Genomic DNA, 18,665 nt, shown 5'->3' on the forward strand with positions numbered 1-18,665 from the left:
GTTTCTCTCATAATTGTTTCTCTTGGATAAATTCACAGGTTATAAACATGGAATGGGGGAACTTCTGGTCTCCTCATCTTCCTATGACTGAATATGATGTGGCTTTTGATGCTGAAAGTTTAAATCCTGGGGAGCAGGTAAGTTGAATTATATTTTGACGTACGTCTTATATAAAGTTAAACGCACAGAAGTAGTGCTTTAAGTGTTTTTCTTAAATATATCTACTTAACATCTTGACTCTGCAAAGCAATTGCTCATGGCAGATCTTTGAGAAGCTAATATCTGGGATGTATCTTGGAGAGATTGTGAGAAGAGTATTATTGAGAATGGCCAAAGAAACTAACATATTTGGAGACTTTATACCATCGAAACTTGCAATTCCTTTTCAATTAAGGTATTGTATTCCTCTCTTTGTTTTCCAATGGGATCCTGAATTTATGCTATATTGCTGATTTTTAAGCGTGCATTTCGGCATAGAAAAAACTTATATTTTAGAAATTAACTTTTCAAACTACATACCATTATTCAAACTACTAGCTGAATACAAGATGACAACAAACCCAAAAGCATAAATGACACATATGTAATTGCATGCACATGTATAGTAATATTGTTATTTTTCATACATCATGATTATGACAGCTTTCGATTTTGTGTCATATCAGTTTCCTATACTGTTTCATCTTGAACTCATGTGTCCACCATATTACTACGGTTGCTATTATGTTCATTTTTTCTTTTGTATTCTATGTGTACTAATTCTTCAGCGTTGCTTTTTTATGAAGTTTCATCCTGGAAATTGTCATTGGTGTGGCAACGTTTTCTGTCTGTGGTCTCTACCCCTTCTAATAGTCAAACATCTTATTTGTACACAGTGCACACACAACTAATCATCTTAGATATTGTAAGTAGTTGATAGAGTACAAGTGTGCGCACACTATTATACACCTTATTACTGTAAGTAGAAGATGGAGTACAAGTGTACACACACAACTATACATCTAATCATCTACTCTAAGTAGATGATTGAGCACAGGTGTCAACTTTATGGTTATGAGAGGATCCTTGCCCAGCTTAAGTGATACATGGAAAAACCTAATTGTTTTTGCCCCTCTAGTCAAAGGCTTGATATTCTGCAAACGCCACCATTCTAAGAGCACTTCATCATTCAAATCTGCTTTCAAATATCTAAAGCTCTTCCAAGTGAAAGATATGTAAGTATCCATGAAAGGATGCCTTGCATTTACTCATTATAAGAAAGATATGCCAAATAGTCAAATCAACAAATTGAATTGTCTTACATATTCTGTATAAACTTGACCTCCCAAACACCAAGCCTTTCCAATGAAAGGGTCCAGCAAATCAGGGAACACAGTCTAGACCTAATCCATTTTCAATGATCTTACTGTCTACATTTTGTAAAAAGATGTACAGACTTTCTTACAATTCTCAGAACATTAAATAGAAAATCTAGTTATTGTTAATCTGAATTTGACAATAAGAGTCTAATGGATGACCAAACAGCCATAGATCTGTAGTTGAGAGATGCTCTTCAATCTTGATGGCTAGGTCTTTATAAACCAAAAAGTGCTTTTATGCTGTCCTCACTTCTAATGTTTCATGAACCCCATTTTTCTAAATGATAGTTAATATTAGTTGAGGGCACAACTGGAGTCAAAAATGAACACAACAAAAAAGAAAGTTTTTATTAATAAAAAATGAGAAGCTATTACATGCATATCAATCTAAAGAGGACCAACTATATGTCCTATGGACTATAATATTATCAGATTCTGGAGAAAATTCCTTCTTTCAGTACCTTCTCCAAAACTCCCCAAAACTGCCTTTTCACTGCTACGATGGACCTTAAATAGCCTATTTTAGGTTTAGGGCTAAGAATCAAAGTTACATTTTAAAATTTGGGGATTGGGCACCAAAATAGAGGATCTAAAATTCAAATTAGAAGTTGGTGCAAAAAATAGAAAGTTCCTAAAAAGTAGTCCAACTTCCGGGAAGCATAACTTTGATCTTGGACTCCTATTAATGAACTTTTTACACCATTGAAAAGTGGTCCAATGGCTGTCTCCCATTTTCAGGGCCGTATGAGGTCATTTAGTGCCTCAAATCTGTCTTTGAATGTTTTTCAGGTGGTCTTCACAAACTTAAAAATCCAAAACTTTCAAATGGTAAAACATTTTGACTTAATTTTTTTTCCAAAGTGCTTAAAATTTCAGTTACCGCCTTTCCTAGAACTCACACCTCCCTAGTTCTTTATAATTATGGCCTTGCTACAAAATAGCTCATTTTCCTAAATTTTCATGTGTGCTTGAAAGCTTACCCTGAAAAGGAGCAGTGGAAATGTGAGAGTTGAATTCTCTAATTTGCCCCAAATGGGCATCCAAAAAATGCGAAAACATCAAATAGAGACTATCTCTAGACATATTTTTGTGTGATATATGATTGTTCTGACACCGCTGGATGCTCTTGCATCATTAGTCAGTCAGATATGCTTTATAGGCTATGCATAATGTAATATCAAATAAAGGTAGGTGCACATGCTTTATAAATTATCCAATTGGTTAGTTAGAAAAAAAGTATTGTAACACATGTGCTTGGGTACATCGAGATGAGTTTCTAGGACGAGGGGACAAAGGGCCTCATATTAAGGACAACGAGAGGGCGGTAGCGGGGAAGGGGGCTACTATAAACTATACATATAGAACTTGAAATGTTAGCTATGAAATGATATTTCAGAATAACATACCAAATTGAAATACTTGAACATAGAAAAATTGCAACACGAACCAAAACCATTGAACATTCAACATAGTACATACCCTATTGTAACATTTAAAAATAAAAATTCAAATAGAAATTCAAGTACCCGTCTTGGCAGTGGTAGGGTTGCAAAATGATGGACGTGGGGGTACTCAGGTACTCCAATTACCTGGTGCGGGGATGCTTCGGGGATGGGTACTTCGAGGTTTTGGAAGGGGTGTGAGTCCCCGGGTTTCACTAGAAAAAAATATTTATCCTATATGCGTGGGATGGTGAGAGTCATCTGTCCCTTACTGCACTTTTATGTCAGATCTGAAAATTAAATTTAATTTCAACGTAGATTTGCAAGATGCACACAAATGATAAAATTAGTCTTAATGTGAATCTCTTCAACAAAACAATTCTAAACTTTAATGAAACCAATATAGAATATTTATCACTTATATGGACATGGATTTTATGTAATGACCCCTTCTGAAAGGTTGTCAAACAATGTTTAAGATTCATTACTTCATTATCAACTAATTCTATTTAAGATAGTAAGGTTAAAATATTATATAATTCACAATGTATTTTATAGCTAGTATGTTTAAGCCTTGATTCCTTACTTCCCCACTATACCCATCCTAAGGTGAGCGTGGATTTACTTGTTGTAGGGCACTTGACACTAGTATACTCTCTAGTTTTACTCCGCCTCTCCCTACACAACACTATCTATCAACTCCCATAACTATAGTGAGAGAATAAGGGTATAGGCTTTAAACATTCTAATTCTTTTTCTTTATAAAATATACATCTTCATTACGTAACATGTCTCACTATTATAGTTTCTTTTGATTAATTTCTATTATTTATAATTATATCAATTATATATGGATCATATATATATATATATATATATATATATATATATATATATGTTTCACACTTCATCATGTCATATATGTGATCAAACTCATTTCATAGATGTAAAGTCATAAAAATAAGTTTTAAACAACTTAAGATTAAGGAAAATATGCATACCCTTAAGTAATAGTATTTTTAAAATGGCATTTATCCTTGCTAATTCCTTCAAAGACTATATTTTCTTATTCCATGATTGTATTTAATTTTGTTCTCAAATATATTTAATAATCCTTTTATCTTTTTATATTCTTCTATTTTTCTTCCTTGATTTCTATAAAGTTTCTGCAAATTCTATGTAATTAATCTGAGATAAAATCTTTTCCTATGCTTGCTGAAGATGATCTTCCTTGTTACAAACTTGAGAGAAGAGATGTCAATAATATATTTACTATTCTGAAATCTTTTATATCTGCAAATGTTCGAATAAGGCAGACTTTCTTAAAGGAGCAGACTTTATGTTCTTTGTGTGTCCTTTAACTACAACCACACCCTACATAAATACCGTACCCAAAGGGCTTTTATCCTAGAAGGGACATGACTCTATCTAGGTTGGCCCATAAATGCTTTCTCATAATCGGTGCCCTAAGAAGGTGATGGTATGTAAACAAACTTAACTAAGATTAGTTAAGGTTAACACAATCCTCTCAAAAGAGATGCCGATCATGCCTAGACAAGGAGCAATGTATATCTTAGTCCTTCATAAGGTATTTCGAGAATGATAAGGTCTGTGCGATCTGCACAGTCAGATCAGTATGGTGATTAGAGTTACGGATTTAACACTCCCTCTTAACTTGATAATTATACTGAGAGATAACATATCTAGCATCATCAATTACGATGATATAGATTGATACTCTATATCTATTTGAATCTTCTAAGCATGTGGTATCATTGAACACATGATACTAAATCATATTACCATCTTGTGATATGACTTATCACTTATACTAGTGATGACAGTATTGCATGAAATGCAACACTTAGGATAAAATTCGAAGAATGATTAAATTCTTTATTTATCCAAGTTGTGACTCATAGGTATTGGCAATCCTATATCACAACATGATCTTGAGTTAAGATCTACCAGAACACAGGATAAAATCTGAAGAATAAATTCTTTCTTTATCTAAGTTGTGACTCATAGGCATATAAATGTCTCTGTCACAAATGATCTTGAACTCATCTAGATCTGACAGTAGATCTCTACTGTTCAACACATTATCTAAGAGATCATCACCTCTTAGATAATGAATACAAATGGTGGAGCCCATAACAGTCAATAGCCTGACAATAAAAATCATTTTAATAATAATTTAAAGAATACAAATATATTACAATTCCACCATACCAAGTCTTTTCTTGAAGTAATCTATCTTCACTCAAGAGAGAGATTTGGTAAGAATATTTGTTGTCTGATCTACAGTGCAAATGTATTCTAGTTTTACAGTATTCCTATCTACCATATCTCTTACATAATGGTAAGGAATTTCAATTTGCTTGGACCTGTCATGAAAAATTGGATTCACAGAAAGCTTGATGGAACTTTGATTATCACAATGAATAATTGTAGGATTCATGGCTTGTCCAAATAGTCCCACAAGTAACTTTCTAAGTCAAACTGTTTCCCAAGAGGGCATTGCTAGTGCAATGTATTTGGCTTCTATGGAACTTTATGCTACTGATGATTGCTTTCTGCATATCCATGATATTATCAGTGAGCCTAAACTGAAACAACATCCTGAAGTGTTTTTCTTGTCAGTAACGCTTCCAACCCAATCTGAGTCTATGTACCCATGAAGGTCCAATTCAACTTTCTCATACTTGAGCCCAAGGTTAAGAGTGCCTTGTAAGTATCTCATGATGTGTTTGACTGCAACTAGGTGAATCTCCTTTGGCTCATACATAAATTGACTTAAGACATTAACAACATAGCAAATATCAGGTCTTGTATTTGCCAAGTACATAAGAGACCCAATCATTTGTCTGTAAAGAGTACAATCTATGGAAGGTGATTCTGCTACTGCATCCTTAAGTTTATGTAGATTAGTCTCCATTGGAGAAGACATAGGCCTATAGTTCCACATTCCAAATCTCTTCAAGATGTCTAATGTATACTTTTCTTGATTAAGTATGATGCTGTCAGAATTCTGCCATACTTCCAATCCTAGGAAGTAATGAAGGAGTCCTAAATCTTTCATTTCAAATTCTCTGATTAAATCTTTCTTGCATTGATCTATAAGATGATAATCACTTGATATTAGTAAACCATCAACATGCAGTATCAAAATTACCATATCATCTTTATCCCTTTTATAATATAGATTTGGATTAGCTTCATTCTTGGAGAATCCTAAGCCGGTGAGATACTTATCAATTCTTTCATACCAAGCCCTTGGAGCCTGTTTAAGCTCATAGAGAGCTTTCTTGAGCCTACAAACAAAAACTTTAAGATTTTGAGTTTCAAATCCTTGAGGTTGCTCCAAATATACCTCTTCTGTAATCTTTCCATTTAGAAATGTTGTTTTTACATCCATCTGATGTACTTTCCATCCCTTCAATGCTGCAATAGCTAGGATTGCTCTTACAGAGGTGTATCTGGCAACAGGAGCAAATTTTTTTTCATAATCAATCCCCTCTTTCTGAGAGAATCCCTTGGCTATGAATTTGGCTTTATACTTTTCAATGCTACCGTCAACAACATGCTTGATTTTAAGTATCAATTTAGAAGAAATAGCAGATTTTCCTTCAGGTCTTGGAACAATTTTCCAAACATCATTTTTCATAATGGATTGGTATTCTTCCATCATGGCATCCTTCCAAGCTGTATGTTTAATAGCATCTGAAACATTGGTTGGTTCTGATTTAGAGAAATCACTCATGTTTGCTACATAACTAGAAAATCTTTTTGGTCTTTTGCTTTGTTTGAAGATTCGAGATGGTGCAGCAAAGTTTTGTGCTTCTTCTACTGTCTTAATGGCCCAAAGTGGTCTTTTCTTTGAATTTTGAGTTTCCTGAAGATTGAGATTTTGATCAAATATCATAGCTCTTGCAACTTCTATGATTGTTCTATTCTTCCTTTTTGCTACCTCGTTTTGTTGTGGATTATAAGGAACGGTATACTCCCTCTTAATTCCTATTTCTTTACAGAACTCTTTTAACAAATTTAAGGTATATTGCCCTCCATTATCAGTCCTAAGAGTTTTAATTTTGTGTCCTAATAAGTTTTCATTTAAAGTTTTGAATTCTGAAAATCTCTTAAGGATTTCTTTTGATTCTTTACACTTTAAGAAGTAAATTCAAGTTTTCCTAGAGAAGTCATCTATAAAAAGTACATAGTACTAGAATCGTCCAAGAGAAGGAACAAACATAGGTTCACATAAATCTAAGTGGATTAATTCCAAAATATTGTTAGTTTTTCTAGTGCTATCATGAAATGGACTTTTGGTGTTCTTACCCAGAACGCATCCTTTGCATATGCTTGAGTGATCTTTATTCATTTTAGGTAAACCAGTTACCATCTTTTCCATAGTTGATAAGGTTTTGAAATTTAAATGACCTAACCTTCTGTGCCATATTTCATTTATATAAGCAACTTCATGAATTAAGGCTTGAATAGGTTGACTAGGTTCTGTATTTAATTCATACAAGTATCCCTTTCTTTGACCAATCAGCTTTGATTTCTTAAATGAAGAGTTCTTAGAGTAGGTCAATACTTTACCATCCATGAATGCAATATTATGCCCATCATCTTCAAGCGCTGTAACAGAGATTAGGTTCCTTTCTATTCTTGGTACATGGAGTACTCCTTTGAGATATAGAAGACTACCCGACTTTAGTTTCAGGGTGCAATTTCCAATTCCTTTGATGGAATGTGCTGAATTAACACTGATGGTGACTTCGCCATCAACTTCTTCTGATATAGAGTCTAGTGCTTCTTTGTATCTTGTAATATGTTGAGATGATCCACTATCAATCACCCATGCCTTACTTGAGACTTCATTTGATAGTACCGAATACAATACACGATTCTCAGGATCATAGTTATCTTCTTTCCTAGTAATGTCTATACAGTTTACTTGCTACTTATTTTTCACATTTTATTTTGGATAAGATCTTTCTTAGGTTTGTAATTCTTTTGATTACCCTTTTTCTTCTTGAAGTGCTTCTTCTTGCCTTTATAGGAATTTGTGTTGAGAACATGAAGTTCTTCATCTTCAGTTTTCAACTTTTTCCCTTTCTTTAATTTTCTAGATTCTTCCTGAAGACAATCTCCCTTAAGTCTATTGAAGTCAGGAAGATTTTCTCTAGCACTTACTCCTTGTGCGAATGTTTCCCATGAATCTGGTAACCCATCTATAGCCATCAGTGTTAGTTCCTTGTCATCAGTTATGGTTCCTATACTTGCAAGTTCATCTCTTAGATGGGCAACCCTTTGGATGTAAGAATTCATCGATTCTCCCTTCTTTATCTGTATATGATTTAGTTGCCTTTTTATTGCGAGGACTCTAGTTGCATTGTTGACCTCATATGCATTCATCATATTAAATGTTGTTTGATGTTTCATTAGCATGAGTACTATTTCATTTTTCACTCCATCTAATATGATTTGCATGGCTTTCCTGTTTCCTTTACTCCAGATAGTCTTATTAGGTTCAACAACAGGTTGTTTGGATGATGAATTAACAAACTGTTTTACATCATTTTCTTCAAGAATCATCATGATTCTAAATTTCCAAGTGTCGAAGTGTTCTTTCCCATCAAACTTGTCCTCGGGTCTGATTGTGTATGCCATTGAAGATAGAAGAATGATGCTAGATATATTAAGTCTATTTAGTTTGTAGAGCTTAGGTTCGACTACCAGAGCTCTGATACCATGTAAAGTTTCTCCAAATTCTATGTGATTAATTTGAGATAAAACTTTCTCCTATGCTTGCTGAAGATGATTATCCTTGTTACTGACTTGAAAGAAGAGATGTCAATAATATATTTATTATTTTGAAATCTTTTATATCTGCAAGTGTTTGAATAGGGCATACTTGCTTAAAGGAGAAGACTTTATGTTCTTTGTGTGTCCTTTAACTACAACCACACCCTGCATAAATACCGTATGCAAAGGGCATGTCCCTAGAAGGGACATGACCCTAACTAGGTCGGCCCATAAATGCTTTCTCATAATCGGTGCCCTAACAAGATGATGGTATGTAAAAAGACTTAACTAAGATTAGTTAAGGTTAACACAATCCTCTCAAAAGAGACGCTGATCATGCCTAGACAAGGTGCAATATATATCTTAGGCCTTCATAAGGTATTTCAAGAATGATAACGTTTGTGTGATCTACGTAATCAAGTCAGTATGGTGATTAGAGTTATGGATTTAAAAATTTCCTCCTACATTTCCTCCATCATTTTCTCCTATGTTTATTTCCTATTTTTAAATCTTTTTGTCATGTATTTATCCACAACATTTAATAACCATATTCTTGGTTCATAGAATAATGTTTGTTTTTTATTTTATTCTTTCAATGTAAACTTTTTATTGCATGGACTTCCATTTTTATCTCCTCTCTTTGTGATTTTTCCAAAGATATGCCTTTTTATCGTAATTTATCTTTTATCTCTTTTTTCTTCTATGTTCAGAGAATAAGTAGACAACTCTATTAAATATGTATCCAATGGTCATGACCCTTGGTTGCTCCCACTTTGATTGGTAATTATTATTGTTTTATTATTATAATTGATTTTTTTTATCATTTCTTGAATATATTAATTTTTATTATTTATAGTCATGTGGAGTAATTGTTATTTGAATATAAAGATATATTTAATATTATGATTAGCTAACATTATTAATATTATTTTATAGACTAATCTAGTTTTAGCATTTGAATACTTAGTAATGTTGATTAATTTTATTGATTATTATTAAAATGATATAAATTCATAATCAATTATGTTATAAAATTTGAAGTGATTACACACACATACATATGATTTGAACATTGGTTCATGACATGTTAAGATTGCTTATTATGCAAAATACATCAGATAACAATGATGTATTTGTAATGATCCCATCTTTTGGCCTTCACGTTCTCCAAAGTCTAAGTGGAGGATAAGAAGAAATTAAATTAATTTCTTATAAAGTCATTAAATAAATTAAAATTAAAAAGTGGCTTTATATTTAATTAATTTAATTAATTATTGTATTACAAAGGAGATGCTTCTAGAGTGTGTATTAATTATTGGAAAGGTGGAAGCCTTTAGAAGCACAATTAATTATCGCAAGAGAGGAGTTTCTAGAGAGTGCATTAATTATTGGAAGGGGGAAGCTTCTAGCACTTGCAATTAATTAATGTTTTAGTTCTTTCTAGAAGGGTGAAGGAATGGGATAAATAGGGGTGAGAGTCTCATTGTTTAGCATGGGATTATTGTATCGGATGATTATAACTTGCATTTGATAAGAGCTTGGATGTGTGAATCACACTCCTTTTTTGGCAATAGAGGACGTTCATTCTCTGTTGTAACATTCTAGACGTCATTCCCTTAGGGTTTGGCCTTTGGAATACATCTCTTTGTACTTGATTGCAGCATTTTTAGAATTAATATAATTTCAGCAGTTGATTCAGCTTTTGGGCAACCCTGGGTGTCCATTACAGTGGTATCAGAGCTATTAGTCCTGCCATCCTGTGGAGTTCTTATAGAGAATTTGGAATAGTGAGATAAAGGGAAAAGAGTCTGACAAAATGTATACCAGTCCAGATCAAGAAAATGCAATTCTTAGGTTACTTAGTTCATTAGAGGAGGGGCAGCAGATGCAACAGGAGCATAATAGGCGAATGGATATGATGTTGCAACTTATGGCTAGACAGATGGGCATCAACATTGACGATTCGTATGTTGCTCCAGCGCAAAAGGTAGTTGATTCTTCAAATGCGATCGAGACATCACCGGGCTATGCTATTGGTGATAGTCAGGAGTCCACATATGAAGCTTTGTCAGAGGATGGCGATGCAACAATAATGGGATTAGGAGAATGCGAGGATATTATCCTATCAGCAGCCACTGCTGTGTCCATTGAACCATCCAACAAGGAGTTTAGCAGTATGCATGCAGTTGTAGATGTGTGCTTTGATGATAGTAAACCTATTATTGCTAACAAGGTGAGTGATATAGTGACAGAGTCATATTATACTATTGATCAACAAAGTGTAGATGTTCACTTCTACGATAGTACTATGTTCAACATGGATGCCACATTGTCTTATGAAAATTTGATGTTTGAGGTTGATATTGATCACTCTCCTGAGTGGAGTTGGGCTTTGTTTTCACCATCTAGAAATATTCAGTTTTGTGTTGCAGCAGTTGGGAAGAAGAGATTTCATAAATCTTATACGAAGTTACCTTTTGGTGACATTCTAACTTCTTCACCATCAGTACAAGTATTGGGTGCTAGGTTGCACGACATGTGGTTGGTTCAGATGATGTTGATTTGTAGTTGGTATAATGTCCACAAGGATGTCGCATACTTCTTCAATTGGGATCCAGGAGGAGGATGAAGTTCATTATGTTACTTAATTGCTTGAGGACAAGCAATTTCAAGGAGGGCGGATTTGTAATGATCCCATCTTTTGGCCTTCACATTCTCCAAAGTCTAAGTGGAGGATAAGAAGAAATTAAATTAATTTCTTATAAAGTCATTAAATAAATTAAAATTAAAAAGTGGCTTTATATTTAATTAATTTAATTAATTATTATATTACAAAGGAGATGCTTCTAGAGTGTGTATTAATTATTGGAAAGGTGGAAGCCTCTAGAAGCACAATTAATTATCGCAAGAGAGGAGTTTCTAGAGAGTGCATTAATTATTGGAAGGGGGAAGCTTCTAGCACTTGCAATTAATTAATGTTTTAGTTCTTTCTAGAAGGGTGAAGGAATAGGATAAATAGGGGTGAGAGTCTCATTGTTTAGCATGGGATTATTGTATCGGATGATTATAACTTGCATTTGATAAGAGCTTGGATGTGTGAATCACACTCCTTTTTTGGCAATAGAGGACGTTCATTCTCTGTTGTAACATTCTAGACGTCATTCCCTTAGGGTTTGGCCTTTGGAATACATCTCTTTGTACTTGATTGCAGCATTTTTAGAATTAATATAATTTCAGCAGTTGATTCAGCTTTTGGGCATTCCTGGGTGTCCATTACAGTATTTCTGTTTTGAATACATGAAAGAGAACCCAAAATATTGAGCTTAAACATGAGGACAAACTACTATGGCTTTTAATTAAACTTCCCAAATCTCTAATAAATATTTTAAACAGAAACCCCCATGAAAAACTAAAACAATGAATAGTAATACGGTAATACCCATGGCCTCAAGGCTGCCAAGTGTTTACTCACATTCAGAATTACAAATCACAGAATGATTACAAGTTTTAGAGCTAACCAGTAACACAAAATGCTTAGAAACTCCACCCAACTCATAACTAGAGATCTACAACGTATAATGTCTGATTTTAACATGGAATAACAGCAACAGATGACCCCATTGCTGTTATTAAATGTGCAGCAAAATCTGGAATTGCAAACCCACACAACTCACACAACCCACAACCATCACACTTACAAACTTTTAAAATAAACTCCTGAAATTGACATTGATCTGCACAATGGAAAACTCTCTATGAGGTTTCCACTTGGGAGAGTCTCAAACTCCTGTCTGTAGCCTTCTTGGAAACCTTCAAACTCTGTTATTCAGTCTTCTTCTCCACAGGTTTGACAAACTTTGAAGAACAACAAACAATGAGCAAAATAACAAAGTCAATGAATCAAGAAAATGGTATTAAACCCTCTAAATATCATGTTGCGTGCACAACCAAAACCCACGACCAAGAGTAGAGAATATTTCCATTTCCAAGAATGCAACTGTCCCATCCACTTGTCTTCCACCTTTTAACTTTCCAAGTTATCATTTGCCACCTCTCCATAATGTCAAAAGTTGCCAATTTCCACTTAACTTTCTAAAATGTGCTTTCCAATTTTGCACTCTATATTTTGCCTTACATATTTCAAATTTCATTAATTAACTCAACATTAATTCTAATTCCTTTATTTAACCACAAAGGAGATCTTTCCCGGTTTATCCGCAAGTCTTGACTTACTATTTTTGGATTACTAGATTTAATATAAGTAGAAAGTACTAAATATGAAAAGGGGACATGACATTATCTTTGACAAGACTAAATATTCTAATTACTTTTCAAATGGGAAGTATCTCTGGATATTTGTAATTGGAGTCTATGCTCAAGAGGTTTCCTTCTCAAAATGGCTCTGCAAAGATAATAATAGCATTGTGTTTTCTTCATTTCTTCATGATTTTGTGTGGTCACTTTATTTTGTCATAGGTCTTTATTACAAGAGTCATCAAATCTCTTTCTAGGTTTTAACAAGCAGCTTTACTAGTTTAGAGCCATCTATAACTATCTATGATATCTGGGGAATAGATAATGATCATATAGCTGGTGGTACTACTCATCTTTATTAGCGTAAAATTTGTCGATTAACTAGCTGCTTTGTTTGTGCTTGCAATAATTTTCAAATTATAGTGCTTGTGGTAATATGTCTTATGGGAGCAAGTCATAATGCAAATCTTAGTTTATGGAACTATCAATTAACAATAGACATGTTTACTCTTTCCTTATGTGGAACATGTGGTGTTGGGTGTCTTGTGTTTGCAAACCTTAGGTTCAATCACTTGTGTCTACTTCTAGGTATTGCAAGGATTGAAGGCAAGTGAGTTTTAGACAGGTAGTTCCTATGGCGGGAACAATATTGAGAAGGGGGCATCCTAGTATCCTAGCCCAACTTCCCTCTAAGGTTGTTCAACCTCTTTTGACTTCTCCTCCTTTATCAAACTACAAAGCTTCCTTTGTAAGTATCATAAATAGAATTTGAAGAACCCAAGGGGCTACCCCCTCCAATGTCCCGTGATCATGCTGTTCCTCTTCTTCTTGTTATATGGTAGTTTCTTCATCTCAAGTTTTGAGGAGAAAGTTTTCCAAAAGATAAAACAGTTTTCTGAATCCTGTTCTGCAATATTGCAGTTAGTATTAGCAGGGTACATATGCTTTATACACCATCTGTAGGTAATGTTAAATAAAGGTCGATGCATATGATTTAACAGTCACATCTCTAGTCAATAATAATAAAGCTAGGATGTCAGTTCAGGTTTGGGTACGAAGGACCGGTTTGCCAGTACAACAAAACTTTGAAAAGGGGTTTGGGTTCGTTAGTATATGTATATGCACACACACATATATATATGTACATGTATTTATATGTAATCTTCACTCATGCTTCCAGGCTGCATAAATATATGTATATGTATATGCATAAATATAGACACACCCACATATATACATATTTATGCACCCTTGAAGCATGAGTGAAGATTAGAACGTCACACAGTATCATAGAAACACTGAAACAACAAAAACAACTGTAATCACAGCATCTTGAATCATTACCATACCATAATATACTTCATTTCCAACATCAAAGATTCAAAACATTAAAACTAAATCATAGCATCAATTAAGTATCATTGTTTGAATTTCAACAAATTGATTAAAAATTTATTGATACTCTTTTTCTTCTTCATTGGCTTTAGTTGACTCACAATTAGACTAAGGCCAGTGAGATCAGTTGCACTAATAATAGTATTGGCGTCAAAATCTTGAAATTCATCAAGTGCAAGATGAGAAGTGGAAATATCTTTGTCTGCAAGCTCTCTGCATTTATATCCACCTCTTCATCTGCCTTTCATTGTATTTTTTACTGTTGTGTGAGAGACAACATGCAAGTTTTGATGCACAAATACCAAGTTCTCCGCCCTTTTTGATTGCAACCTATTGTACTTTACTAAGTGGATGAAAGAATATGCGTTCCAATTTCTTTTTGATGCAGGCTAACTAGAAACCTATGGAGACAAGACAAAATAAACAATTAAAATAAAATTATTTATCTTATAAGATAAAAATTACTTGCTAGCCATGAAGATAAAGTAAACTAATTTTTTAAAAATAAAACATATGATATAATTTTGATTGCAAGGGGTTGCATCATTTGGAGTCTTTGGCCATGGAGGTACCACCAACTATGAGCATCCTTCCTAAACCAATGACAAAGAGCATCTTTATTTAGGCCTCTTGCATTCACAAACTCTATGAACTCAATTGTAATCAAATCTTGGACATTATCACTAGGAACAAGTCTTTCAAATGCTGCCTTGTACCCATCAAACAATTCTAAATCTCTATATGGTAGTAGCCTTCCTGGTAGATCAATATATTGGGGCCTATAGTATTTGGGCGTTAATGCATAGGCAAACAAATGTAGAGGAGTGGTTGTTTTGTTCACCGTTCTACAACTATTTCTTGCAATTGTTTGAAGGTCTCCTGGGGATCTTGCTCTTTTGCATTTACAATTTGCTTGATCTTCTCAATCATTGAGTCTATGTAATCATAGATCTCTCCAAGGCAAGGTCTATCCATGTCAGTCTACCTAAGCATGCTCATAGTGGGCTCATTGAACTTAGTGAGATATTCCACACGTTCTCACCATGAGTCTTCTAATATCCTTTGTTTTTTTTTTTGGTTTCCGTCTCCTTGTTGCTTTGTCTCCATTTAGTCCAATTGTTGCTGATTACCATATTGCAAAGTGCCTTTTTCAACCGCACAAGTCATCTCAAGATGATTGAATTTGATGTGAAATGAGTCTCAGCAACTTGTAAAATAAAGTAGAGCAAAAAAATACAACTATCAAATACATACTTTAAAAAAGAATTACACATTACACAATCAAAACATGAACATTTGGAATTTTAACATGCTAATTTTGTTTTTTATAATTATATTACTAACTTGAGTTCAAGTTCACTTACCTATAATAGCTCCAAATGTGAGAATATTTGATGCAGTGCAAAGCAAGAGAATCCCCAAAGGAGACATCCTAGCCCCCAACGAATAAACACACAACGGAAGAAAACAATAACACAAAGATTTAGATCCAAACTAATGCTAACTCATAATTTAATCATAATATTTACATCCAACATGCCTGATTGTAAGGCATTCCGAGTTACGGCCAAATACAAACCAATTACAATAGTAATTATGTAAGACCCCGCAAGATCCAAACCCTAGCTAGCCCAGATTCACAAATTGGTAGAAACTCCAAGAAGAATCTAAACTTGTGCTCACAAGCCACCGAGCAACCTTCTTGTTTTCCAAGCCGTAGCTATTAGCTCTGCTAACAAATTTTTCTCCTCTCAACTACTCCATCTTGAACTGAATAATGATTCAAGTCTCCACAAGACCCTCTACTTATATTAAACCAAGCCACAAGTCGGCCTAGCATAAAAAACATTAAATAAACACTCTAATTAAATACACCTTCAAGCCACAAGTCAGCTTGGTAGCAAACATTAAATACATGAAATAAGGAACTTTTCACACATTCTAAAATGCCAGCTATGCGCCTTGGTAAATGAAATGTCTTTTTTCCTTTTTTTCCCTCCGTTTTTATTTTATTATTATTTTTTCTCTAATTTTCCTCACTTTCTCTCTCCACATTTTTTTCTTTTTATAAATTTAAATTATGACCCATTTTATTTTGTGATGCAAGATGCTCCTGCATCAGACTCCCTAGGTAGATAGAAAAGTATCATACTTTGATGCCAAAAGAAATATCTGCACACAACTTCATCTTCACCAAAGGTTTCCAATCCACTCCAGACAAAAGAAGAAATCTGAAAATCAGCCAGCTATGCTTCATCCAATCAAACATCAGAATCGAATGAATCTCAGCAACCCAATCAACAAGCTCACTCCTAGGAACAAACTGAACATAATGCTTCACTAACAATTTCTGCAACTGATCACAACCACCAATAGCAGTATCCTCAAACATGAAATCAATGTTAGCAACATCCAAAACCAACTCAACAACATGTAAGCTCAAATCCACAATAAGAGCAACATGTAAATCCTCAACCATGTCAACCACAGGAAAATCAGGAACATACAGATCCACAGTATCATGTAGATCCTTAACCACATTAGCAACTAGTGAATCTACACCAGCAACATCCAACTCCACATCAGTGGAAACATCCATATGTGAATTCTCACAATTAGCAATCTCATCATCCATAATAAGATGCTCTGCAATTTTCATTTCAGATCCATCTAATAAATCATGAAAACAGATATCCTCTTAAGCTTTAGTGAAGTCATCCTTTACCTCTTCCTTAACAATAAAGTGTCTTCTCCTTTGCACAATCTTCTTAATTGGCCAGACTAGTCTCTTTTAGATTAGTAGACTCTAGCTCTAGAAATCTCTGCGAAGCTCAATCATCCCTTCCTTAACTCGATCGGAAAAACTAGCTTCCAACTGAGTAGACATCTCTAAAATCTTCTTCACCACCACATCATGAAGATCTACAATCATCCTAGGGTCCAATCTTCTCGAAGGCATCTTCCAAGATCTTCGCAAATCCTCTACAACAAATCAATGCTTTTAACAATCACCAACTAGATCAAGCCTTCAATCAACAAGGTCAAATTCCCATCTTCAAAACCATCGATTCATCTGCAAGTCCTCTGCAATTGTAAGTCAAAACCACGATCTGCTACCTCACAACAAAGATATCTAGGACTCCAGAAGGAACAATCCAACACAAGATCAAACTTTGCTCTGATATTCTTCACCCCAAGTCTTGGTGCAAACTGCCTCAACTTTGGCAATCTGTCTACACGCTTACAAAAACTAGCTCTGGTACCTCTTGATGTAGTGCAAGGCAAGAGAATCCCTAAAGGAGATGTCTTAGCCCCTATCAAATAATCACAGAGTGGAAGAATAACCATAACACAGAGATTTAGACCCAAAATAATGCCAATTCTCATAATAGAATCATAAGATTTACATCCAACATGCTTGGTTGTAAGGCCTTCTAGGTTACGGCCAAATACAAAGCAATTACAATAGTAATTCTGCAAGACCTCACAAGATCCAAACCCTAGCTAGCGTAGATCCACAAACTGGTAGAAACTCCAAGAAGAATCTAAACTTGTGCTCGCAAGCCACCAAGCAACCTTCTTGTTTTCCAAGCCACAACTACTAGCTCTGCTAAAACTTTTTGCTCCTCTGCTACTCCATGCTAAACTGAATAATGATTCAAGACTCCACAAGATCCTCTACTTATACTAATCCAAGCCACAAGTCGGCCTAGCATAAAAGACATTAAATAAACACTCTAATTAAATACACCTTGAAGCCACAAGTTGGCTTGGCAACAAACATTAAATACATGAAATAAGAAACTTTCCACTAACTTCTAAAATGCCACCTATGCACCTTGGTAAATGAAATGGCTTTTTTTGTTTTTTGTTATGATAAATTTAAATTATGCCCCATTTTATTTTTGCGATGCAAGATGCTCCTGCATCAATATTCTGAATATTCCTTCTCATGTGGTGGTTTGTGACAATCATCTAAATGTCCTCTTCATACACCTCTTTGATCCACCCAATTTTGTTCCCAATCTTTTGTAGCATAAGATTAAGTGAATGGGCCACAAAAGGTGTTGAAAAGATGTCAATATCACTCTTCATCCAACAAACCAACAACTGTGCAATTTTTTGTGTTCTCTGTTATGACTTGGACAATGTTTCTAGCATGCACCTGTTCAATGGTAGAGATGAGGATATCAGCATTAAATGGGCTATCTTTTACCTGCCCCTCATGATCCATGGATTTTAAAACATTGCTCCTTTAGGGACACCGCCATGACATTGATCAAGAGATGATTTTGCGTATCATTCCACTCATTTGAAATTGTAAGAATTTGCCTTAGGGCAAAATAACACCAAGATCAAGAAGCTCAAGAACTAGCACAATATGGACCAATAATGTATGATCGTA

The 18,665-nt window shown here is 34.5% G+C and overlaps 1 protein-coding gene across 1 annotated transcript in view; it reads left to right on the forward strand.

Annotated features, from left to right (window-relative positions):
• The window catches only part of LOC149551895 (hexokinase-1-like), a 55,172-nt gene that overhangs the window by 10,274 nt on the left and 26,233 nt on the right, over window positions 1–18,665 (forward strand). Inside the window, exons 6-7 of the mRNA XM_089787398.1 lie at window positions 39–137; window positions 264–394. Of these exons, the coding sequence (XP_089643524.1) occupies window positions 39–137; window positions 264–394 (230 nt within the window). The remainder of the gene's footprint in view (window positions 1–38; window positions 138–263; window positions 395–18,665) is intronic.

The sequence above is a fragment of the Cupressus sempervirens genome, chromosome 6, assembly GCF_028749045.1.
Source record: "Cupressus sempervirens isolate cs-2001-9-10 chromosome 6, ASM2874904v1, whole genome shotgun sequence".
Classification (NCBI taxonomy): domain Eukaryota; kingdom Viridiplantae; phylum Streptophyta; class Pinopsida; order Cupressales; family Cupressaceae; genus Cupressus; species Cupressus sempervirens.